Genomic DNA, 23542 nt, shown 5'->3' with positions numbered 1-23542 from the left:
AATTGTGGCACCACGGTTTTTAGAAATCTTTACCTTTTCATGGAATCTTCATGAATATACCCCTCTTTAGTTAAAGAAGCCCATAAAGGTCAGCCCCAAACCTCGTAGGGCATGAGACACTCTCTTGAGGACCCCCACATTCCCCTTCTTGAATGAGTCTTTTTACTCTGCAAGAAATCTCCCTATGTTCATGACTTTCTGACTTGTCCTTAAATTGTTTCTGGCTAAGGTGTCAAGAGCCTGGAGAAGACCTGGCGCAGTGGCTCATGCCTGTAATCCCAGCACTTTGGGAGGCCAAGGCAGGCAGATCACCTGAAGTTGGGAGTTCGAGACCAGCCTGATCAACATGGAGAAACCTTGTCTCTACTAAAAATAGAAAATTAGCCAGGCGTGGTAGCACATGCCTGTAATCCCAGATACTCGGGAGGCTGAAGCAGGAGAATCGCTTGAACCCGGGAGGTGGAGGTTGCGGTGGGCCGAGATCGCACGATTGCACTCCAGCCTGGACAACAAGAGTGAAACTCTGTCTCAAAAAAAAAAAAAAAAAAAAAAGAGCCTGGAGACGGGCTGAGGTCGATGTCCCACCAGTCTTTGAGGACCTCCCCTAGGCCACCAGTATCTGGAGGGGATTAGGGACACTGAGGATCAGGTCTCCAGCAGGGCTGTCCACTGTGCCTGCAGAGGCAAGAAGGTTGGTCACAGGCAGCCCAGGGCAGGGAGTGGGGTAGGGAGGCTGGGGCCAAAGCCCACTCCCGTCTTCTAATTCCGAGTCTTCTACTATTTCCCCCGTGCTCATCTGGCATAGCCAGATCAGGTCACCCAAAGCAGTGACACCTCACAGTTACCAAGGCATGGGGCCAGAGAGAGATACAGAGTCAGGCATCACAAGCCCCCTCCAGGCTCAGCCCTGAATACCAAGATCAGGACTTGGCTGCCCCGGCCTGGATTGCACAACTGGGCACCCTCTTCCTAGAGGTGGACCAGGCTGGAGCCAGGGTACTGCACTCACCTAGGGCATTGGACCTCTAGGGGCAGAAGCTGCCCTGGTTCTTCCGGAAGGAACTCCTCTGACAGGCAGATCACTTGGGCTCTTAGCCAACAGCCAGGGTTGGGGCGACACAAGGACCCCTCTTCATCCCATCCCAGGCAGCAGGCAGGTAAGAGACAAGTAGGGAGAGGGAGCTGGCAGCAAGCCCCTCTGTGCAGCAGGCACTGTTCCGGGCATTATACAGCTCCATCCCATGAGGCAAGGGTGACTGTTATTTGCATCTTACAGATGAGGAAATGGAGGTGAGGATTTAAAATGCTTGCCCACTAGGACTAAGCTGGTGAAGGCCCTGGGAGCATCAGCAGTGAGTGATTGAGTCACAGCCTCACCACTGCAGCCAGACCTGAACTTCCTTAGAAGGCGCCCGTCATCCATTATTTTATTAACTATTTCTTGTCCATCGGCTGTATGCAGGACTTTGTTCTACAGCAGTGACAAGAGCTGCCCTTGGGCAGTTTAGTGCAAAGTTTGGGGTGGGAGAGACTAACAAGAGCAATAAAACACCTAGCAGGTGAGATAATAAGTATTCAGGAAAAGGAGCGGACGGGGAAGTACACAAGAGGTGCAATTTTATTTTATATTTTTAGAGACAGTTTCTTGCTCTTTTGCCCAGGCTGTAGTGCAGTGGAGCGATCATAGCTCACTGCAGCCTCCAAATCCTGAGCTCAAGCAATCCTCCGACCTCGGCCTCCCCCGTAGCTGGGACTACAGGCATATGCCACCATGGCCGGCTTCTCAGAGCTGCAATTTTAAATCGGGAGATAGGGAAGACCTCCCTGTGGAGGTGACAGGTTATCAAGACAGGTGTAGAGAAGAACCTGCCAATCAAAGGGAAAAGGGAGGTCCTGCTGTGCTCAGGAATGGCCAGAAATACTATCATTCCTATCTTAGAGACGGGGACAGGGCCACAAAAGTGTCAGGGCGTTTCCTGGTTCCCCAACAAACAGCTGGATCCGAAGTCGTCCGGAGTATGAACTGCCCTGCCTGAGGCGGACCTCCCCTGGAGCGCGAGGGCACGCAGGGTGCACAGGCCTCTTGGGCCCCGGGTCCCTCTCAGGCTCAGGATTGGCGTCAGCAAAGGGACCTGCGCGGTGCCCTCGTGCCGTGGACGCCCGAAGGCCATCGCCCGTGCGGCGCGTCGGGCAGAGGTCCGGGCGGAGGTCGAGGTTCAGCGGGAGCAGGAGGCCCGCCTAGGGCGGGGGTGCCAGGCCCAGTCCAACCGCGACAGGGTACGAGGGCCTCAGGGCGGCTCCGGGCAGGCGGCGGACCCCAAGCCCTCGCTCGCCTGCCGCCGCCCGGTCTCTTTGCTTACCCGAAGGGCAGACAGGGCAGACGGGAAGCCGTGCACGATGAGCACCGTCTCCGTGGGGAAGAGAACGGGGTGTGTCCCTGTGAGCCCTCCCGCGCGCAACCGCGGGTCCCCTCCAATTCCACCGGAGAGCGGGCTCCTCACTCCCGGCTTCAGCCTAGCCCCAGGCCCCGCCCCTGAATGAAGTCACGCCCCCTGCACCTGCCCACCTCAGGACCCGCCTCCAGCCCGGGTACTCACCTGTCCCTCCTCCTCTCCCTCCTGTGCCCCATCCGACCCCAGAGTGCCCACCAAGACCCCTACGCTGGCCCGCATCCCGGATAGTCACCTACGCCCCAGCCATCTCCCCCCTGGAGTTCCACTGCAGAGATTCCCAAGCCACTGGTTCCCCGTCACACTCCTCCCCTGCGACAGTACCGATCCCCGCTCTGGACTCCCCACCCATGTCACAGGCCTGCCCACTCCCTCTCAACAAGCCTGTGCCCAGCGGGGTCCGCCTCCTCCAGGAAGCCTTCCTTCTGGCACAGAGACCCTCCCCGTCTCACCAGGAGTGCAATGGCCCGATTTGGCTCACTGCAACCTCTGCCCGTGCCCCCCTGCCCCCCTGCCCCCCGCCCCACCTTTCAAGCTATTCTCCTGCCTCAGCCTTTTGAGTAGCTGTAATTACAGGCACGTGCCACCATGCCCGGGTAATTTTTGTATTTTTAGTACTGATGGGGTTTCATCATGTTGGCCAGGCTGGTCTCGAACTCCTGACCTCAAGTGATCCGACTGCTTCAGCCTCCTAATGTGTTGGGTTTACAAGCTTGAGCCACCACGCCAGGCCTGGGCCCTGCCTTTTGTGCAGCCCCCATTGTGCTGCTGGACCTGACAAGCAGGGCTGACAGTGAACCCCAGGAAAACGTGGCCCTGGTGACGGGAGTTCAGGCCATAGAGCAGCTAGACGCTGAAGAAGCGCCCTGGCCTAGCCGCGACTCCTGTGGAACCCTCTGAATTTTAGGAAATTCTCGCTAAACACACTTCTGGTTCAGCACCGACATCAAGAAGAGAGCCTCACCAGCACCTCGAAAGCCGCTTTGTCCCTCCCTGTTTCCTCCCCCTGGGTGCCCACTATGCTGCCGTCTCACCCATCTGTAGCTGAGCACAGCAGCCCCTGTAGGACATCTGGCCGATCGGGTCACAGTTCCGCTGGGCCCTCGGGCTCACTCGGGAACTGGGGGCTCCCGGGTGCTCCTCCAACAGCTCAGTGCAGCATGCTGCGGGGGTCAGGGCTAGCACCTGTCTCTGGGGCCTCAGGCCTCCCTTCCTTCCCACAGCGGCCAAGATCGCAGGTCTCTACAATGACTTGGAGCCACCCTGGAAGATCATGCGCAGAGGGGTGCTGATGACCCTGCTGCAGCAGTCGGCCATGACCCTGCCCCTGTGGATCGGGAAGCCTGGTGGCAAATGAGGGAGGGGCTGGTGCCCAGGGGCTGGGACTGAACCTTTGTTCCACTCACAGGCCCCCACCCCTCTGTGGGGCCATCCCTGCCTCAGGGGACTACGTGACCAGACCTGGAGACAAGGTGGCTGCCTGGGGCTGCTGTCTGGTCCCTGCACCTGCCTGGGCTGCCACTCTGCTTCCCATCTGCACAGTAGGAGAAAAGTTCCACAGAGGGTGCTGTGGGCGGGGCCGGCTGTGCAGGGAGCACCGGGTCCTCGCCCCGCCCCCATCCTCCACACTCCCCAACAGGGACTGTGCCCCTGGCTGCATCCAGCGTTTTCCTTCTTTTGTCCACAGGTATGAGGTAGATGACATCGATGAAGAAGGCAAAGAGTGAGTGTCCAGGCCAGGGCAGGGCATGGAGCCTGGGGGCAGCCTAACAGCTGGGAAGGAGCATCCCCTCCCAGCCACAGGTTGACACAAGTCCCTCTACTGCCAGGAGACACACCCTGAGCTGGCGCTGGATCATCCCACTGCCCCAGTGGAAGGCCAACCCTGAGACAGACCCTGAGGCCTTGTTTGGGCAAGGGCAGGGCATGGAACTTGGGCAAGGCAGGAGAAGTAATCAAGGAGAAAACCACCTTCTCAGGATGCTGCGACCTTGGTGATGGCACGGCCAACGCAGTAAGCCTCAGCATTTACCTGGTCACTGAGCTCAAGCAAAGCTATCTTCAGTAGGGAATTTCCCTTTTGAGAACATGTGCATTTTGATTTTACCTGTCCTCAAACTGACCCTTTGCCCATTTTACTAGTAAAAACCACACCCCTGGGTGGAGATTTAAAATGCTAATGAGATACGCATCCTAGGAACAGGCATGTATAGCACATGCCCATGTGCACCCAGAGGACCACCCAGAACATGCTTACTCCTGACGCCTCTTCTCACCCATTATGAACAGTTGTGTAAGACTCCCATAAAGGGAGTTTTTCCTGCAGTATCAACACTGTCCCACCCTGACAAGCAGCCCGTTCTGAACGTGCTCAAGGTGTATTGTCTATTCTGCACTTAACTTTCAAAATACAGTTTTTCTTTTGCAATAAGTTACCCTATGCTGCACTTCTTTTGCTGTGTGTCTCTTGTTTAAATTATTTTATTTTATTTATTTATTATTATTATTAATTTTTTTTTTTTAGATAGAGTCTTGCTCTGTGGCCTAGGCTGGAGTGCAGTGGTGCAATCTCGACTCACTGCAACCTCTGAGTCCTGGGTTCAAGCGATTCTCCTGCCTCAGCCTCCCGAGTAGCTGGGATTACAGGACTCACCACCACGCTTGGCTAATTTTGTATTATTAGTAGAGATGGGGTTTCATCATGTTGGCCAGGCTGGTCTCGAACTCCTGACTTCAGGTGATCCACCCACCTCAGCTTCCCAAGTGCTAGGATTACAGGCGTGAGCCACCGCGCACTGCCTGCTTAATTTATTTTAAGCCAAGAAGAGGAGAACCCAGGTATCAAAACAGCCGTCAAGCTGGGAAGGAGTGTCCCCAGACACAGATTGACACAACCCCCAGGAGACACACCATGAGCTGGCAGTCACGGCCTCCATGGAAGGCCAACCCCCAGATGGACCCCCAGGCCTTGTTCCAGAAGGAGCAGCTCATGTTGGCCCTGTATTACCAGACCACCTGCTTCTACTGCACCCTGATCCATGTGCCCCCACAGCATGGGTAAAACTGCTTAGGTAAAACAGCTGCTTTACCTAAGCAGCCTCCAGGGGAGAGGTCATTGGTGACACCAGGAATAGGCTGATTAGAGAGGCTAGGGGTCCTCTCCCTTGTCCCCCTTGTCCTCATCTCCCGAGCTCATGGGACCTGCCAGCAGCCCTCCCTCTTCCACTCCAGCCCCAAAGGCCATTGTCCCCTTGCTAGCCCTGGCAGCCTTGGCAAGCCCCAAGTCAGCGCCTTCCCTTCTGCAGCCCCAGGAGAACCAGCTCTGAGATGGGAAGCTCCTGCCCTGAGCCCATGGCTCCTGCCCCCTCATGCTCCTGGTGACATGGGACACAAGCCACCTGAGGCCAGGATCCCTGCCTGCCACCCTCTGGGCTGCCCTCGGTCCTCTGAACACAGAGTCCCTGAAAGGCAGCAGACCCTCCAGCTATGGCCCCACTGGGGAAGCAGTCAGCACCTCTTCCTCTCCCCACCCTTTTCACTGCCCTGGGCCTCCAGCCACTGAGAAAAGAGCTCTGTAGCAGCAGGGACTGGGCCAAGACTTCTTGACCCCAGAGTGAACAATGGCGGGAGTTGCTGAGAGTCCACGGCCCAGAGGCTCCTGTGGTCTAGGCTGGGGGAAGAGGGTGCCTGTCCTGGCCTGGGGGTCTCTGAGCAGCCCCTCCTGTCTGTCTGCCCCACAGCCCCAGGATGACTACTCGGTCCTGTTTGAAGACACCTCCTATGCAGACGGCTATTCCCCTCCCCTCAATGTGGCCCAGAGTTATGTGGTGGCTTGTAAGGAGCCCAAGAAAAAGTGACACCGCCTGGCGGACCCGCCATCCACCAACGACACAGGGCAGGACAGCAGAGGACGTGCTGGGATTAAACACATTCTCCCTCCACTCGTCTCCTGGGTTTTACTTCTCCAGACCCTCTCCCCTCTCCAAACAGGGCAAGTTGAGGAGCTGGAGCGGGGAAGTGGCCGTATTTGGCCCGAGTGGGTGATCACTCTTTCAGCTCAGGGTTTCTCTTGGCTTGGAATAGAGACTCTGCATTGAACACAAATCATAGTTGTGTTGTTGTTGTTGTTGTTGTTTTAAGACTGAGTCTTGCTCTGTTGCCCAGGCTGGAGTGCAGTGGCGTGATCCCGGCTCAATGAAACCTTCACCTCCCGGATTCAATCGATTCTCCCACCTCAGCCTCCGGAGTAGCTGGGATTACAGGCGCCTGTCATCATGCCCAGCTAATTTTTGTATTTTTAGTGGAGATGGGGTTTTGCCATGCTGGCCAGGCTGGTCTTGAACTCCTGACTTCAAGTGATCTGCCAGGCTGAAGTGCTGAGATTACAGGCATAAGCCACCAAGCCCAGGTCAAATAATAACTTAATTCAATTTAATTATTTATTTATTTATTTATTTATTTATTTTTTTTTTTTTTTTTTTTTTTTTGAGACAGAGTCTCGCTCTCTCACCCAGGCTGGAGTGCAGTGGCGCGATCTCGGCTCACTGCAAGCTCCGCCTCCCGGGTTCACGCCATTCTCCTGCCTCAGCCTCTCCAAGTAGCTGGGACTACAGGCGCCCGCCACCACGCCCGGCTAATTTTTTGTATTTTTAGTAGAGATGGGGTTTCACCGTGGTCTCGATCTCCTGACCTCGTGATCCACCCGCCTCGGCCTCCCAAAGTGCTGGGATTACAAGCGTGAGCCACCGCGCCCGGCTTATTTATTTATTTTCAAGACAGAGTTTTGCTCTTATGCCCAGGCTGGAGTGAAGTGGCGTGATCTTGGCTCACTGCAACATCCATCCCTGGGTTCAAGTGATTCTCCTGCCTGAGCCTCCAGAGTAGCTGAGGTTACAGGTGCCTGCCACTATGCCCGGCTAATTTTTGTATCTTTTTTCTTTTTTTAGTAGAGATGGGGTTTCACCATGTTGGCCAGACTGGTCCTGAATCATAATTTATTTTAATTAAATTGTATTTTATTTATTTCTCGAGTAAGGTTCGCTCTGTCCCTCAGGCTTGAGTGGATTAGCCCAGTCACAGCCAACTGCAGCCACAACCTCCCTGGCTCAGGCGATCCTCTTGCCTTCATTTGCCAAGTAGCTGGGACTACAGGTGCCACCACCACTTGCAGATAATTTTCTCAAATTTTTGTAGGGATGACGTCTTGTAATGTTGACCAGGCTGGTCCCAACATCGCGTCCTCCAGTGATCCTCTGGCCTCAACTTTGCAAATTGCTGGGATTACAGGCATGAGCCACCCTGCCTGGCCCATAAGTCATATTTTATTCTCTTTTTTAAAATTGATTTTATTTTGTTTTTTTTTTTTTTTCAGCAGAATCTCACTATGTTGCCCAGGTTGGTCTTGAACTCCTGAGCTCAAATGATCCTCCCACCTCAGCCTCCCAAATTGCTGGGATTACAGACATGACCTACTGTCCCTGGCCCTCAATTCATATTTTATTCTTGAGCCGCTTGGTCAGGCTTGATTCACACACTCCCTCTGCAGTGACCCCAGGAGCCCCTCTCACAGCTCAGAGCGGAAGCTGAGGCTGCAGCCTGCCATCTTCTCCGCATAATCCACATCGAAGCGCTCATTCTGCGCCACGGTGAAGGTGGTCTTCCAGTCCCCAGCCATGCCTGGGGGAGGAAGGCAGAGAGCAAAGCTCGAGTGCCTATGGGGAGGCTCCACCTGCTGCTCCCACCCACCCCAAACCCCCGTGCTGGCCGGCGCCCACCTTTCCTCATGAAGGGGGAGATGCTGTGGTCCATGAACTCCCGGGGGACGGTGCTGTAGTTGGTCATAGGGTTCTTCTTCATCTCCTTGAACGACGTGTGCTGAACCATGAGGTCCACGGTCTCCTCTGGCAGGGAGCGCCCCACAAACTCCAGGATCTTTTGAATCTCCCTTTTGGGGTTCTGAGCAGCAGAGAGCTCCTCAGTGGAGGCTAGGATTGCTGATTCAGGAAAAGTGAAAGGGGTCCCCTTCTCTAACCTCAGAGGCGATCCGGCCACTTCTAGAAACGCTGCAGAGACAGCTCCTCAACCCCCGGGGCCCCAGTCCCTGGAGTAAAATGAATTGCTCTCTGCCCTGTGATCCCATCGTGAGCTGGGCTTGGCTCCTATGGGTGACGATAGGGATAATCTTCTTATGTGACTGTGGCCCTGGGTGGCACACCCTTTGGTGGGGATAAGCAATAGGACTAAGTATCTGATCCGTGGCCACCTATGCAGCTGACTTAGGTGCAGGAGATGAGAGCTGTGCAGAGCCCGCTGCCAGGTGGGGCTGCAGTGGGGAGGCCTGGGCCAGGGAGGCAGGATGGGGAATCCGGGCCTGCTGTGGGGGCTGCCCAGGGAGGGGGCTGGGTGGCCTTGGTGGGTCCCTGTGAGGTGCCTGCCCCCAGATGTCACATGGAGGGAAGCATTGCAGGTGGTCTCACCTCCTTCATGTCTTCATAGAAGAGGTAGAGAACAGGGTGGGTGCGGCTCAGCTCCCACCACTCCTGCACGTGCTGGTACCAGGACCCGTAGCATACTGGAGAAGCGGGCAGGGGGCACCGACACAGGGTTGCTGTGCATTGTAGCCACCATCCCTTGGCTCCACACCCTCCTTCCTCCAGTCAAACTCACCTTCTCCAGCCATGAAGTTCTCCAAGAAGCTGTCCCAGGTCCCAGGGTCAGGGTGTACCTTGGCCATGCGGTAGAAGTGGTAGTAGGAGACCGCCACGTCCTTTGGGTTTCGGGCAACATAGACCACCTGCAGGGGCAGAGGACCCGGCCCCAGCACCATCACCGCACAGCCCACCCCAGGCCAGCTCATCTCTTGGTTTAGCAGAGGAGGAACCTGAGGCTTAGAGGCTGACCTGCTTGAGATCTTACAGCACAGGTAGGGCCAAGCTGGGTTTTGAACCCTGCTCAGATGTCAAAGTCTGGCCTGGTCCCTGGATCCATATTCTACACTAATGTAATCTGCATGAATGCTCTCACACCCTCAATTTGGAGCAAAGCATGCCTGGTCCCCTCCGGCCCCCTCCTCAGTGGGCCCGTGAGCACCCACACGCTGCCTTTCTGAGGCAGACACTGAAGAGTCTCATGTCTGTGGTCATCAGACCCTTGCCAGAGCAAGAAGCAGACTGTGTCTCTGCTGAAGATGAGACCAGGCTGAAGGAAGTGGTGCGACCTTCCCGGAAGAACAGGACTAAAGCTGGGCTGCGCCAGAGCCTCCTTCCTGGATTCCCATGCCCCGCATCTGGACGTTTTTTGTTCTTTTTGTTTTGTTTCTTTCTTTGAGTCGGGGTCTCTCTCTGTCACACAGGCTAGAATGCAGTGGTGTGATCATGGCTCACTGCAGCCTCAAACTTCTGGGCTGTGTGATCTTCCCACATCAGTCTCCCAAGAAGCTGATACTACAGGCACATGCTACCACACCTGGCTTTGTTTTTTTTGGGAAGAGACTGCATTCCTATATGGCCCATGCTGGTTTCCAACTCCTGGCCTCAAGTCAGCCTCCCACCTTGGACTCCCAAAGTGCTGAGCTGACAGGCGTAAGCCACTGTGCCAGGCCTCACCTTGACCTTCTGATCCAACAGAGTCTGGGGGAGCAGGGCCAGGGGCAGGTGTGTCTTGATGAGCCGTGGGGCCGGTGTTTCTTTCAGAGTCTCCAGCCCTGAGCAGTAGGTCAGGGAAGGTCTGGTGAGATGAAGCCCCAGCCCTGTCTTCCTCCACTCCCCTTGCCCCCAGGACACACTCACACACCTGAGGGAATCCCTGGGGCTTTGAACTCAAGGAAGGGCACCCGCATGAAGATGGGAGCTCGGTGACACTTCTCCAGGTGGCCGCCCTGGTAGATCATGTCCAGTATCTGGCTCACCCAGGTGGTGCCTGGAGAGGGAGGGAGATGGGAGGTGAGCAGGCTGAGGGCACGACCTCGCTGACCAAGGTGGGGACTGCTGCCTGGGAGAGGGTGGTGGCCCCCCTTACCTACCGGACTTGGGGTAGGTGCTGATGAGCACATCATCAGGCCGGGCTTGGAAGCTCTGCAGGGGCCCCAGTGCCTCTGCAAAGTACTTGATGAGCGGGACACCCTTCACGTACTCCAGTGGCGGGCGGGAGGTGTCCTGGATCAGCTCCATGTTCCTGCATCAGGGGCCAGAGAAAGGCCCATTCCCTTAACACCATCACAACAGCAAGAAAGCAGAATTCTTGCTTTCAGGGAAGTCACTGAGTCCTAGGGAGGCTGAGTGACTTGCCCGCACTCACAAAGCCAGTCAGTGGCGGGACTGGGGCTGAAAACCATGTCAGGCTCTAGTGCGGTGGTTCCCCAGCCTGGCCGCACCTTTCATTCACCTGCAGAGCTGTTCAAAATCCCAGGGCCTGGGCCATGGTTCAGACCAGTGAAAGCACCCTCGTGGCGCGGGCCCCAGATATCAGGGTGTGTGAAGGTCTCCAGGAGAGTCCAGCTGCACTGAGGAAGCTCTAGGGCCTGCCTGTGCTGTCTCCCTGCCAGCCAGTGCCCTTTGTCTCACCATTTCCTGCTGTGACCCCCCAGCCTCCACCCAGTGGGCTCCTCTCCCCGATGCTCCCCTCCTTGAGCCCCTCAGGCCCCTCACATGTGGAAACCTCCCAGGCCGAGCAGGCCTGTGATCCACTTGCCCTGCCACAGTGCATCTGGGCTCCAGGACAAACACAGCCCTTTGAGCAACTGAGCTGGTATTGGGGGCCAGAGCCTGGTGTGGGAATGAACAAAACTCTGATGATTCCTCAGAATGAGGAGGGGACACCGTGGCTCATCCCTATAATTCCAGAGCTTTGGAAGCCCAGTGGGGTAGAATCACTTGAGCCTTGGACTTTGAGACCAACCTGGGCAATACAGCAAGACCCCATCTCTAGAAAATAGTATATTTAAAACTGAGCTGGGCAGCCAGGTGTGGTGGCTCACACCTGTAATCCCAGCATTTTGGGAGGCCGAGGTGGGCGGATCAATTGAGGTTGGGAGTTCAAGACCAGCCTGACCAACATGGAGAAACCCCTTCTCTATGAATAATACAAAATTAGCAGGGAGTGATAGCGCATGCCTGTAATCCCAGCTCCTTGGGAGACTAAGGCAGGAGAGTCACTTGAACCCGGGAGGCGGAGGTTGCAGTGAGCTGTGTCATGCCATTGCACTCCAGCCTGGGCAACACGAGCAAAACTCCGTCTCAAAAAAATAAAAAATAAATTAAAAATTAGTTTAAAAAATTAGCTGGGCGTGGTGGCTCTCTCCTGTACATCCAGCTACCAGGGAGGCTGAGGCATGATTATCATGTGAGCCCATGATTTTGAGGCTGCAGTGAGCTACAATTTGGCCACTGCACTCCAGCCTGGGTGTCAGAGCCAAGCCCTATCTCAAAAAAACAAAAATAAAAAAGAAGGAAGGGAAGCCAGGCTGGAGTTCCCCTAGTGAAACTGGATATCTGTGGGGAAACAGCCAGTATGGCAGAGGCCTTGGCTGCTGGAATGTTGGCTCCCAAAGCTGAGCAGAGTGAGGGCGCCCTGGGCTATTCCACTCTGGTACTCACCTGAGCTCTCTGGAATTTTGCTCCCTTGCCCTGGTGGCTGAGTGTTGGGAGTGTAGCGCTGTTGTCTGCCCTGAGGGTGTGGTAGGTCTAATGTGGGAGGGATCCGGAGTCAGGACCAGACTTGGGTTTGCTCCCGGAAGGAAGGGGTGGGGTTGAGAGCGAGGGAGCTTCTCCATTAGCCTCCTTAGCACCACAGCTGCAGCCAAGCTTAGAGTGATCTGCAAAGCCAAGATGTGAGTTCAGTGTTTAGTTGTGATTAAAAAACACAAGAATAAAAGGCAAAAGAGCCCAATGTATTATTTATGTATTTATTTATTTTGAGATGGAGTCTTCATCTGTCGCCCAGGCTGGCGTACAGTGGCATGATCTCGGCTCACTGTAACCTCCACCTCCTGGGTTCAAGCAATTCTCCTGCCTCAGCCTCCTGAGTAGCTGGGATCACAGGCATCCACCACCACACCCGGCTAATTTTTGTATTTTTAGTAGAGGCGGTGTTTCACCATGTTGGTCAGGCTGGTCTTGAACTCCTGACCTCAGGTGATCCGCCCGCCTCGGCCTCCCAAAGTGCTGGGATTACAGGCATGAGCCACTGCTCGTGGCCGTTTTTTTTTTTTATTTTTTGAGCTGTCACCGGGCTCTTGAGCTGCCCTCTGAACTCCATCCACTCTGCAGGGCAGGCCAACAGAAGACCTTTTTCTAATTGACCCAGCCAAGGGAAGTGAGCCGATGAGTGGGGAAAAATGGGTACTCACTAGAAAGAAACGGGGCAGGTCATGTTTCCCAGGGCAGTCTTGAAGGCGCCAGTGCTTCTAGTCCAGTGCAGCCTGCATGCAAGCCCCCAGCAGCCCAGGCATTCCAGGCTCTGACCACAAGGCCAGTCTGGAGTAATACGTGTGGGCAGAGTTGAAGGGGCAGCGGTGGAGCAGAGCATGGATGCATAGAACAAGAAAGAACAAAGACACTGGAGTCCCATCACCCTGGGAGCCAGCCCCAGTTTCATGGCTCTCGGGGCAATTACAGAGCATCGCTAGAAGATCCTAGAAAAACAGCAGCCCGTGGCAGGTGCTTTTGTTTCCCTAGGTTTGAAGGAGGCTCCACAGACAAGAGACCAGAGGAGGTTGAGGCTTGGAAGCCACAGGGCCCCGTGGAAGGAGGGCATCCCTCCATCCTCCTCGTTCTTTGTCTTCACTATTTAAAGTTCAAGGTCAAGCTTGGGCCAGGCATGGTGGCTCATGCCTGTAATCCCAGCATTTTGGGATGCCAAGGCAGGCGGATCACGAGGTCAGGAGTTCAAGACCAGCCTGGCCAACATGGTGAAACCCTATCTCTACTAAAAATACAAAAATTAGCCAGGCACGGTGGTGGGCACCTGTAATCCCAGCTACTGGGGAGGCTGAGGCAGGAGAATTACTTGAACCCAGGAGGCGGAGATTGCAGTGAGCTGAGATCATGCCACTGCACTCCAGCCTGGGTGATGCTGCAAGACTCCATCTCAAAAAAAAAAAAGGTCAAGCTGGGCATGAGACAGGTAACCATTTGAGTAAAGGTGAGCCTCCCAAGAATTGCGTGAGTTCAGAGGCAAGCGGGCAGGTGGGAGTGTGGGAGAAGCTGAGGCATCCGGCTTCCAGGCAGAGGAGAAGGCTGCTCACATGCTAGGGCCACAGGCCCCTCCTCCCTCCTCTGGAAGCCCCTTGACTGGCAGGACCACGGGCAACTAGCTCTGTCCCCACTCTAAGCAACCAACAGAAGGCACCCTTGACTCAGACTTTGTATTGCACTCCAGTAAAAAGCCCCAGATCCGCAGTGGGTGGCATAGAAAAAAGGTGGGAGGGGGGTTACACAGCTCAATCCTGTGAGGCGGGAGCGACTATTATTCACATCTTAGAGATGAGGAAATTGAGGTGGGGGAGTTAAAATCCTTGCCCCCAGGGACTAAGCTGGCCGATGTCCTGTGAGCATGAGCAGTGATTGGTTGAGTCAGAGCCTCGCCACTGCAGCCAGATCTGAACTTCCTCATAGCTCAGCAACCCCCCGCCAGGTCACTGAATCTCTGCAGGGCAAGCCCTATACTCACTCACAGTAGAGGCCAGGACCATCGTCTGTTATTTTATTAACTGTTTTTTGGCCATCGGCTCTATTCGGGACTTTGTTCAACAGCAGCGACAAGAGCTGCCCTCAGGCAGTTTAGTACACAGGTTCGGAAGGGGTTTAATGAGATGCATAAAATTTGTAGTATGGCAGACAATAATAAGGGTTCAGGAAAGGAGGGCAGGCAGGGAAGTGCACAAGAAAGAGCCGCAATTTTATTGTATTTTATTTTTTTAGAGACAGGGTCTTGCTGTTTCCCCCAGGCTGGAGTGCAATGGAGTGATCATAGCTCACGTCAGCCTCCAACTCCTGGGCTCAAGCGATCCTCCCACCTCAGCCTCCCCTGTAGCTGGGACTACAGGCATATGCCACCATGCCCGGCTTCTCAGAGCTGCAATTTTAAATCGAAAGCCAGTGAAGACCTCCCTGTGGAGGTGGCAGGTTATCAAGACAGAAGGTGTAGAGAAGAACCTTCCAATCAAAGGGAAAAGGCAGGTCCTGCTGTGCTCAGGAATGGCCAGAAGTACTATCATCTCCATCTCAGAGATGTGGACAGGGCCGCAACAGCGTCAGGGCGTTTCCTGGCTCCTCAACAGCAGGATCCGAAGTCGTCTGGAGGATGAGCCGCTGTGCCTGGGGCGGACCTCCCCTGCAGCGCGCGGGCGCGCAGGGTGCACAGCCCTCTTGGACCCCGGCACCGGCTCAGGCTCAGGCTCAGCGTCAGCAAAGGGACCTGCGCGGCGCCCTGGGGCGGAGGAGGCCCGAAGGTCAGTGGCCAGTGCGCTGCGGCTGACGGAGGTCGGGGCGCAACTGGACCGGGAGGCGCGCCCAGGGCGGGGGTGCCAGGCCCACTCCAACCGCGGCGGGGTTGGAGTCAAGGCAGCTCCGGGCAGGGGTCAGACCCCAAATCCGGGCCACACGCCGCCGCCCGGTCGTCTTCCTTACCCGAAGGGCGGCCAGTGAGGATGGGAAGCCGTGCACGACGAGCACAGTCTCCATGGGGAGGAGAACAGGAATGTTCCTGTGAGCCCCGCCGCGCCCTACCGCCAGCGCAGCCCAGCGCCGCGGGTCCCCTCCTATCTCACCGGAGAACGGAGTCTTCACTCCCAGCTTCAGCCGAGCCCTGGCCCCGCAACTGCCTGAAGGCACGCCCCCTGCACCTGCCCACCTCAGTTCCCGCCTCCAGCCCAGGTACCCACCTGTTCTCCTTCCTCTCCCTCCTGCGCTCCACCCGACCCCAGCGTGCCCACCAAGACCCCTGCGCTGGACCCCAGCCTGGATCATCACCCTCGCCTCAGCCAGCTCCTCCCCAGAGTTCCACCGCCGAGATTCCCAGGGCACCGCCTCCCCGTTAGGCTCCTCCCCTGCGACAGGTCCCCCTCCCCGCCGCCCCGTCCTCGCCCGGGACGCCCCGCGCATGTCACAGGCCTGGTGGGTCCCTCTCAACAGGCTTGTGCCCCCCGGTTCCGCCTCCTCCAGGAAGCCTTCCTCCGGGCACAGAGACCCTCCCCGTCTTATCAGGGACCTCGCCCGATGGTCCGCCAAGCCCCGCCTTTTTCGCGGCCCCCACTGTGCTGCTGGACGAACAGGGTTGACAGTGAACCCCACGTAGACAGGGCCCAGGTACCAGGGATTCAGGCAGTAGAGCAGCTGGACGCTGAAGAAGCACCCGGCCTCCCCCCAATTCCCGCCGGACCCTTTGAATTTTAGGAACTTTTCACTAACGAAACACACTTCTGTGTCAGCACCGACATCAAGAAGAGAACCTCACCAGCACCTCAGAACCTGCTTTGTCCCTCCCTGGTTCCTTCCCCTGGGTGCCTGGTGTGCTGCCGTCTCACCCATCTGTAGTTGAGCGCAGCAGCCCCTGTAGGACACCTGGCGGATCAGGTCACAGTCCTGCGGGGCCCTCGGGCTCACTCGGGAGCTGGGGGCTCCCGGGTGCTCCTCCAACAGCTCAGTGCAGCGTGCTGGGGGGTCAAGGCCGGCATCTGTCCCTGGGTCCTCAGGCCTCCCTTCCTTTCCACAGCGGCCAAGATCGCAGGTCTCTACAATGACTTGGAGCCACCCCGGAAGACCATGCGCAGAGGGGTGCTGATGACCCTGCTGCAGCAGTCGGCCATGACCCTGCCCCTGTGGATCGGGAAGCCTGGTGACAAGTGAGGGCAGCAGCTGTGAGGGAGGGGCTGGTGCCCAGGGGCTGGGACTGACTCTTTGTTCCACTCACAGGCCCCCACCCCTCTGTGGGGCCATCCCCGCCTCAGGAGACTACGTGGCCAGACCTGGAGACAAGGTGGCTGCCCGGGTGAAGGCCGTGGATGGGGACGAGCAGTGGATCCTGGCCGAGGTGGTCAGTTACAGCCACACCACCACCAAGTGAGTGACACCAGCCCCGGGGCTGCTCTCTGCCCCTCCTGTCTGCCTGCCCCACAGCCCCAGGATGACTACTCTATCCTGTTTGAAGACACCTCCTATGCAGACGGCTACTCCCCTCACCTCAGTGTGGCCCAGAGGTACCTGGTAGCTTCTAAGGAGCCCAAGAAAAAGTGACGCTGCCCGGCAGACTCGACGTCCTCCACCATTTTGGGGCAGGACAGCAGAGGATGTGCTGGGATTAAACAGACATTCCCCCTCCACATGTCTCCTGGGTTTTACTTCTCCAAACTCTTCTCCCCTCCCCGGATATGGTGACCTGGGGAGCTGGAGGCTTGGAGAGAGGTGACCATATGTGGCCCCACTGGGCATTCACTCTTTCAGCTCAGAGTTTCTCTTCCTTTCCAATACAGGCTCTACATGAACACAAATCATATTTTATTTTAATTGAGGTTTATTTTCTTTGGAGGGAGGGTCTTGCTTGTCATCCAGGCTGTAGCGAATGGGCATGTCATAACTCACTGTATCCACAACCTCCTGGGCTGAAATGATCCTCCAGCCTCTGCTTCCCAAGTAGCTGGGACTACAGGTAAGTGCCAGCACATGTGGCTAATTTTTTTACATCTTTGTAGAGATGAGGTCTCACTATTTTACCAGGCTGGTCTCAAATTCGTGGCCTATTGTGACCCTACCAGCTCAGCCTCCCAAATCGCTGGGATTGCAGACGTGAGCCGCTGTGCCTGACTCAAAAATCATACTTTATTCTTGAGCCCACTGGTCAGGGTAGATTCACACACTCCCTCTGCAGTGACCCCAGGAGCCCCTCTCACAGCTCAGAGCGGAAGCTGAGGCTGCAGCCTGCCATCTTCTCCGCATAGTCTGCATCGAAGCGCTCATTCTGCGCCACGGTGAAGGTGGTCTTCCAGTCCCCAGCCATGCCTGGGGGAGGAAGGCAGGGAGCAAAGCTGGAGTCCCGCCCAAAGGGAGGCTCCAAGTGCCTATGGGGAGGCTCCAGCTGCTGCTCCCACCTGCTCCAAACCCCCGTGCTGGCCAGCGCCCACCTTTCCTCATGAAGGGGGAGATGCTGTGGTCCATCAACTCCTGGGGGACGGTGGTGTAGTTGGTCATAGGGTTCTTCTTCATCTCCTTGAACGACGTGTGCTGAACCATGAAGTCCACGGTCTCCTCTGGCAGGGAGCGCCCCACAAACTCCAGGATCTTTTGAATTTCCCTTTTGGGGTTCTGAGCAGCAGAGGGCTCCTCAGTGGAGCAAAGCAAAACGGGTCCCCCTCTCTAACCTCAGAGGGGATCTGGCCACTTCCCCTGGAAACCCCAAAGAGCCTCGGCCCCCGGGGCCCCAGTCTCTGGAGTAAAATAAATTGCTCTCTACCCTGTGATCCCATCATGAACTGGGCTTGGTGCCTATGGGTGAGGGCCGGGATGGTCTTCTTCCATGACTGTGGCCCTGGGTGGCACACCCTTTGGTGAGGATAAGCAATAGGACTAAGTATCTGATCCGTGGCCACCCATGCAGCTGACTCAGGTGCAGGAGATGAGAGCTGTGTGGGGCCTGCTGCCAGGTGGGGCTGCAGTGGGGAGGCCTGGGCCAGGGAGGCAGGATGGGGAATCCGGGCTTGCTGTGGGGGCTGCCCAGGGACGGGGCTGGGTGGCCTTGGTGGGTCCCTGTGAGGTGCCTGCCCCCAGGTGTCACATGGGGGAAGCATCACAGGTGGTCTCACCTCTTTTATGTCTTCATAGAAGAGGTAGAGAACAGGGTGGGTGCGGCTCAGCTCCCACCACTCCTGCACGTGCTGGTACCAGGACCCGTAGGACACTAGAGAAGCGGGCAGGGGGCGCCGACACAGGGTTGCTGTGCATTGTAGCCACCACCCCTTGGCTCCACACCCTCCTTCCTCCCATCAAACCCACCTTCTCCAGCCATGAACTTTTCCAGGAAGCTGTCCCAGGTTCCAGGCTCAGGGTGCATCTTTTCCATACGGTGGAAATGGTAGTAGGAGACCGCCACGTCCTTTGGGTTTCGGGCAACATAGACCACCTGCAGGGGCAGAGGACCCAGCCCTAGCGCCATTACCACACAGCCCACCCCAGGCCAGCTCATCTGTTGCACTGGCAAAGGAGGAACCTGAGGCTTAGAGGCTGACTTGCTTGAGATCTCACCACACAGGTAGGGCCAAGCTGGGATCTGAACCCTGCTTGGAAGCCAAAGTCCTGCCTGGTCCCTGAGACCATATTCTATACTAATATAATCTGCACCAATGCCATCATACCCTGATCTGGAGCAAGGCATGCCTGGTCACCACCAGCACCCCCTCCTCTGCTGACCTGTGAGCACCCACACGCTGCCTTTCTTAAGTGTGCACTGTAGAGACATTATCCTTGCATCGGACCCTCATCAGAGCAAGAGGCAGACAGTGTCCTCTCTCAAGATGTGATGAAGGCTGGGCGTGGTGGCTCACGCCTCTAATCCCGGCACTTTGGGAGGCCAAGGTGGCCAGATCACCTGAGGCCAGGAGTTCAAGACCAGCTTGACCAACATGGCGAAACTCCATCTCTACTAAAAATACAAAATTAGCTACGCGTGGTGGCGGATGCCTGTAATCCCAGCTCCTTGGGAGGCTGAAGCAGAACTGCTTGAACCCAGGAGGTGGTGGTTGCAGTGAGCGGAGATCACACCATTGGGCTCTAGCCTGGGCAACAAGAGTGAAACTCTCTCTCAAAAAAAAAAAAAAGAAAAGAAAAAAGGGCCAGGCGCGGTGGCTTATGCCTGTAATTCCAGCACTTTGTGAGGTCGAGGCAGGAGGATCACAAGGTCAAGAGTTCGAGATCCGCTTGACCAACATGGTGAAACCCCGTCTCTACTAAAAAGAATACAAAAATTAGCCGGGTGTGGTGGTGCGTGCCTGTAATCCCAGGTACTCAGGAGGCTGAGGCAGGAGAATCGCTTGAACTGGGGAGGTGGAGGTTGCAGTGAGCTGAGATCATGCCACTGCACTCCAGCCAGGGTGACAGAGTGAGACTCTGTCTCAAAAAAAAAAAAAAAAAAAGATGTGATGAGCCTGGGAGAAGTGAGGAGGCCCTTCCAGAAGAACAGGAACGTGGCTGGGAGGGCACCTGAGCCCCCCTTCCTGGCTTTCCTTGCCAGTCAGTGGGAACTTTTTTTTTTTTGTGGAGATAGTTTTGCTGTGTTGCCCAGGCTGGAGTGCAGCAGCAGGATCATCAGGGCTCATTGCAGCCTCCAATTTGCATAAACAATCCTCCCTGCTGAGCCTCCAAAGTAACTGGGAACAGTCTATGCCACCATACCAGGTTTTTAATTTTTTTTTTTTTGTAGAGATGGGATGTCATCTCTACAGCAATGTTGCCCAGGCTAGTCTCCATCTCTCGCCTTCAAAGGATCCTCCCACCTCAGCCTCAAACTAGGATGACAGGGGTGAACCATTGAGCCCGGCCTCACCTTGACCTTCTGATCCAACAGAGTCTGGGGGAGCAGGGCCAGGGGCAGGTGTGACTTGATGAGCCGTGGGGACGGTGTGTCTTTCAGAGTCTCCAGCCCTGAGTAGTGGGTCAGGGAAGGTCTGGTGAGATGAAGCCCCAGCCCTGTCTTCCTCCACTCCCCTTACCCCTAGGACCCAGCCATGCACCTGAGGGATCCCCTGGATCATTGACCTCAAGGAAGGGCACCCGTATGTAGATGGGAGCCCGGTTACACTTCTCTAGGTCGCCGCCCTGGTAGATCATGTCCAGTATCTGGCTCACCCAGGTGGTGCCTGGAGAGGGAGGGAGATGAGAGGTGAGCAGGCTGAGGGGACGACCTCGCTGACCAGGTGGGGACTGCCACGTGGGAGAGGGTGGGTGGCCCTCCTCACCTACCGGACTTGGGGTAGGTGTTGATAAGCAGGTCATCAGGCTGGGCTTGGAAGCTCTGCAGGGGCCCCAGTGCCTCTGCAAAGTACTTGATGAGTGGGACCCCCTTCACGTACTCCAGTGGCAGGCGGGAGATGTCCTGGATCAGCTCCATGTTCCTGCATCAGGGGCCAGAGCCAGGCCCATTCCCTTAACACCATCACAACAACACCGTGTGCGGAATTCTTTTTTTTTTTTTTGAGATGGAGTCTCACTCTGTCACCCAAGCTGGAGTGCAGTGTGGCACAATCTCAGCTCACTGCAAACTCCGCCTCTTGGGTTCAAGCAATCCTCCCGCCTCGGCCTCCCAAGTAGCTGGGTTTACAAGCATGTACAACCATGCTCAGCTAATTTTTTTTTTTTAGTAGAGATGGGGTTTCACCATGTTGGCCAGGCTGGTCTCAAACTCCTGGCCTCAAGTGATTTGTCTACCTCAGCCTCCCAAAGTGCTGGGATTACAGGCGTGAGCCAGCACCCGGCTGCCCCTTTGCAGAGTTTTTGCTTTCAGGGAAGTCACTGAGGCCTAGGGAGGCTGAGCAACTTGCCCTCGCTCACAAAGCCAGTCAGTGGTGGGGCTGGGGCTGAAACCAGGTCGGCCTCTAGTGTGGTCATTCCCCAGCCTGGCCGCACCTTTCAGTCACCTGCAGAGCTGTTCAAAATCCTGGGGCCTGGGGCATAGTGCAGACCAGTGAAAGCACCCTTGCTGCACGGGGCCCAGATATGAGGGTGTGTGAAGGTCTCCAGGAGAGTCCAGCTGCACTGAGGAAGCTCTGGGGCCTGCCTGTGCTGTCTCCCTGCCAGCCAGTGCCCTTTGTCTCACCATTTCCTGCTGTGACCCCCCAGCCTCCACCCAGTGCGCTCCTCTCTCCGATGCTTCCCTCCTTGAGCTCCCCCCTCATGCCCCTCACATGTGGAAACCTCCCAGGCCGGCCAGGCCTGTGATCCACTTGCCTGGCCACAGTCCGTCTGGGCTCCAGAACAAACACAGCCCATTGAGCAATTAAGCTGTTACTGGGGGCTAGAGCCTGGTGTGGGAATGAGAACTCTGATGACGCAGCAAAAGGAAGGGCCCAGGCAGGGTGACTCCTGCCTGTAATCCCAGAGCCTTGGGAGGCCAACAGGAAAGGATCCCTTGAGCCCTGGAGTTTGAGACCAACTTGGACAACAAAGCAAGACCTCTCCTCTACAAAAAATATTTTTCAAAATTAGCCGGGTGTGGTGGCTTGCTCTTGTAACCCCAGCTACTCAGGAGGCTGAGGCAGCAGGATTGCCTCAGCCTAGGAATTTGAGGCTGCAGTGGGCCTGGATCGCACTGCACTCCAGCCTGGGTGACAGAGCAACACCCTGTCTCAAAAATACACAAAGGAAAAGAAGGAATGCAGGGGGATTCTGGCCAGGCTGGGTTGTCTAATTGAAATGGAATATCCATGGCAAAGGGCAGGGATGGCAGAGGCCTCGGCTTCTGGAATGTTGGAGCCACAAGCTGAGCAGGGTGAGGGCGCCCTGGGCCATTCCAGTGTGTCACTCACCTGAGCTCTCGGGAACCTGGCCTGTTCTCTCCTTGCCTGCAGGGGCTGAGTATGGGTGTGGTATAGGGAGTGTGGGGCTGCTCTCTGCCCTGAGGGTTTTGAAGGTCCAATGTGGGAGGGATCTAAAGTCAGGGCTGGGAATTCCAGGAAGGAAGGGGTGGGGTTGAGGGTGGAGAAGCTTCTCCATTACCCTCCTTAGCACCACAGCTCCAGCCAAGCTTGCAGTGATCTACAAACCCAAGATGTGAGTTTAGTGTGTAGAAAACACGTGAAAGGCAAAAGGGGCCAACATTGGTATTTGGGTTTTTTTTTTTTTTTGAGCTGTCACTAGGCTCCTGACCTTCCCTCTGAACTCCACCCTGCAGGTCAGGCCAACAGACAAGCTTTCTTTCTTTCTTTCTTTTTTTTTTTTTTTTTTTTTAATATGAGATGGAGTCTCGCTCTCTCGCCCAGGCTGCAGTGCAGTAGCACGATCGCGGCTTACTGTAACCTCCCCCTCCTGGGTTCAAGCAATTCTTCTGCCTCAGCCTCCCAAGTAGCTGGGACTACAGGTGCACACCATCACATCCGGTTAATTTTTGTATTTTTGCCGGGCGCGGTGGCTCACGCCTGTAATCCCAGCACTTTGGGAGGCCGAGGTGGGCGGATCACGAGGTCAGGAGATCGAGACCACGGTGAAACCCCGTCTCTACTAAAAATACAAAAAATTAGCCGGGCGTAATGGCGGGCGCCTGTAGTCCCAGCTGCTCGGGAGGCTGAGGCAGGAGAATGGCGTGAACCCTGGAGGCGGAGCTTGCAGTGAGCCGAGATTGCGCCACTGCGCTCCAGCCCGGGAGACAGAGCGAGACTCCGTCTCAAAAAGAAAAAAAAAAAAAAAAAAAAAAAAAAAAAAAAAAAAAAAAATTTTGTATTTTTAGTAGAGACGGGGTTTTGCCATGTTGGCCAGGCTGGTCTCAAACTCCTGAGCTCAGATGATCCGCCCGCCTCGGCCTCCCAAAGTGCTGAGATTACAGGTATGAGCCACCATGCCTGGCCGACAAGCTTTCTCTAATTGACCCAGGCAAGGGAGGTGAGTGAGTGGAGGGGAAATGTGGGATAGGCAGGCCTGGGAAAAGTCACCTACCTGCTGGCTACAGGCCAGTCTTGAAGGCGGCAGGGGTTCTGGCCCAGTGCAGTCCACAGGCCCCCAGCAGCCCAGGCATTCCAGGCTCTGACCACAAGGCCAGTCTGGAGTGATGTGTGTGGGCAGAGTGAAGGGGCAGAAGTGGAACAGAGCATGGACGTATTGAACAAGAAAGAGGCTGAGCGTGGTGGCTCATGCCTGCAATCCCAGTACTTTGGGAGGTTGATGCAGCAGGATCACCTGAGGTCAGAAGTTCGAGACCAGGCTGGCCAACATGGTGAAACCCCGTCTCTACTAAAAATACAAAAATTAGCTGGGCATAATGGCGGGCACCTGTAATCCTAGCTACTCGGGAGGCTGAGGCAAGAGAATCACTTGAACCCAGGAGGCGGAGGTTTCAGTGAGCCAAGATCACACCACTGCACTCCAGCCTGGGCAAGAGAGTGAGACTCTGTCACAAAA

The 23542-nt window shown here is 56.0% G+C and overlaps 4 protein-coding genes and 1 pseudogene across 8 annotated transcripts in view; 3 read left to right on the top strand and 2 right to left on the bottom strand.

The window, feature by feature from the left end:
* Positions 1-6322, top strand: part of LOC100580038 (SAGA-associated factor 29) — a 79272-nt gene extending 72950 nt beyond the window's left edge. Inside the window, exon 11 of the mRNA XM_030798894.1 lies at positions 6267-6322. The gene's annotated coding sequence lies outside the window, so the exon portion shown is untranslated. The remainder of the gene's footprint in view (positions 1-6266) is intronic.
* Positions 1-23542, bottom strand: part of LOC100584149 (sulfotransferase 1A3) — a 58490-nt gene that overhangs the window by 34164 nt on the left and 784 nt on the right. Inside the window, exons 1-8 of one of the 5 annotated variants that reach the window (XM_030798837.1) lie at positions 23081-23331; positions 20396-20547; positions 20167-20292; positions 19980-20077; positions 18434-18560; positions 18244-18338; positions 17566-17746; positions 16926-17443 (exon numbers count right to left, since the gene is read on the bottom strand). In XM_030798837.1, the coding sequence (XP_030654697.1) occupies positions 17331-17443; positions 17566-17746; positions 18244-18338; positions 18434-18560; positions 19980-20077; positions 20167-20292; positions 20396-20547; positions 23081-23235 (1047 nt within the window). In that variant the 5' untranslated portion in view covers positions 23236-23331 and the 3' untranslated portion in view covers positions 16926-17330. Of the gene's footprint in view, positions 1-16925; positions 17444-17565; positions 17747-18243; positions 18339-18433; positions 18561-19979; positions 20078-20166; positions 20293-20395; positions 20579-21957; positions 22387-23080; positions 23332-23542 lie in introns of those variants that run through there. The other 4 variants (XM_030798846.1, XM_030798841.1, XM_030798839.1 and 1 more) reach the window with 4 other exon arrangements.
* LOC100583481 lies at positions 3470-6307 on the top strand (annotated as a pseudogene).
* Positions 7786-12113, bottom strand: LOC100579706 (sulfotransferase 1A1-like). Its single transcript, XM_003281927.4, has 8 exons — positions 12044-12113; positions 10471-10622; positions 10242-10367; positions 10055-10152; positions 9117-9243; positions 8927-9021; positions 8225-8405; positions 7786-8126 (listed from the first exon to the last, which is right to left on the bottom strand). Exons 2-8 carry the CDS (start codon positions 10616-10618, stop codon positions 8014-8016), a joined length of 888 nt encoding a protein of 295 aa, XP_003281975.2. The 5' UTR covers positions 10619-10622; positions 12044-12113; the 3' UTR covers positions 7786-8013.
* Positions 14342-16935, top strand: LOC100583821. Its single transcript, XM_003281939.4, has 5 exons — positions 14342-14993; positions 15083-15322; positions 16161-16290; positions 16361-16424; positions 16565-16935. Exons 1-5 carry the CDS (start codon positions 14645-14647, stop codon positions 16679-16681), a joined length of 900 nt encoding a protein of 299 aa, XP_003281987.2. The 5' UTR covers positions 14342-14644; the 3' UTR covers positions 16682-16935.

Source organism: Nomascus leucogenys, chromosome 2 (genome assembly GCF_006542625.1).
Source record: "Nomascus leucogenys isolate Asia chromosome 2, Asia_NLE_v1, whole genome shotgun sequence".
In the NCBI taxonomy this organism is placed as follows: domain Eukaryota; kingdom Metazoa; phylum Chordata; class Mammalia; order Primates; family Hylobatidae; genus Nomascus; species Nomascus leucogenys.
This window is presented reverse-complemented; position numbering and strand designations above follow the sequence as displayed.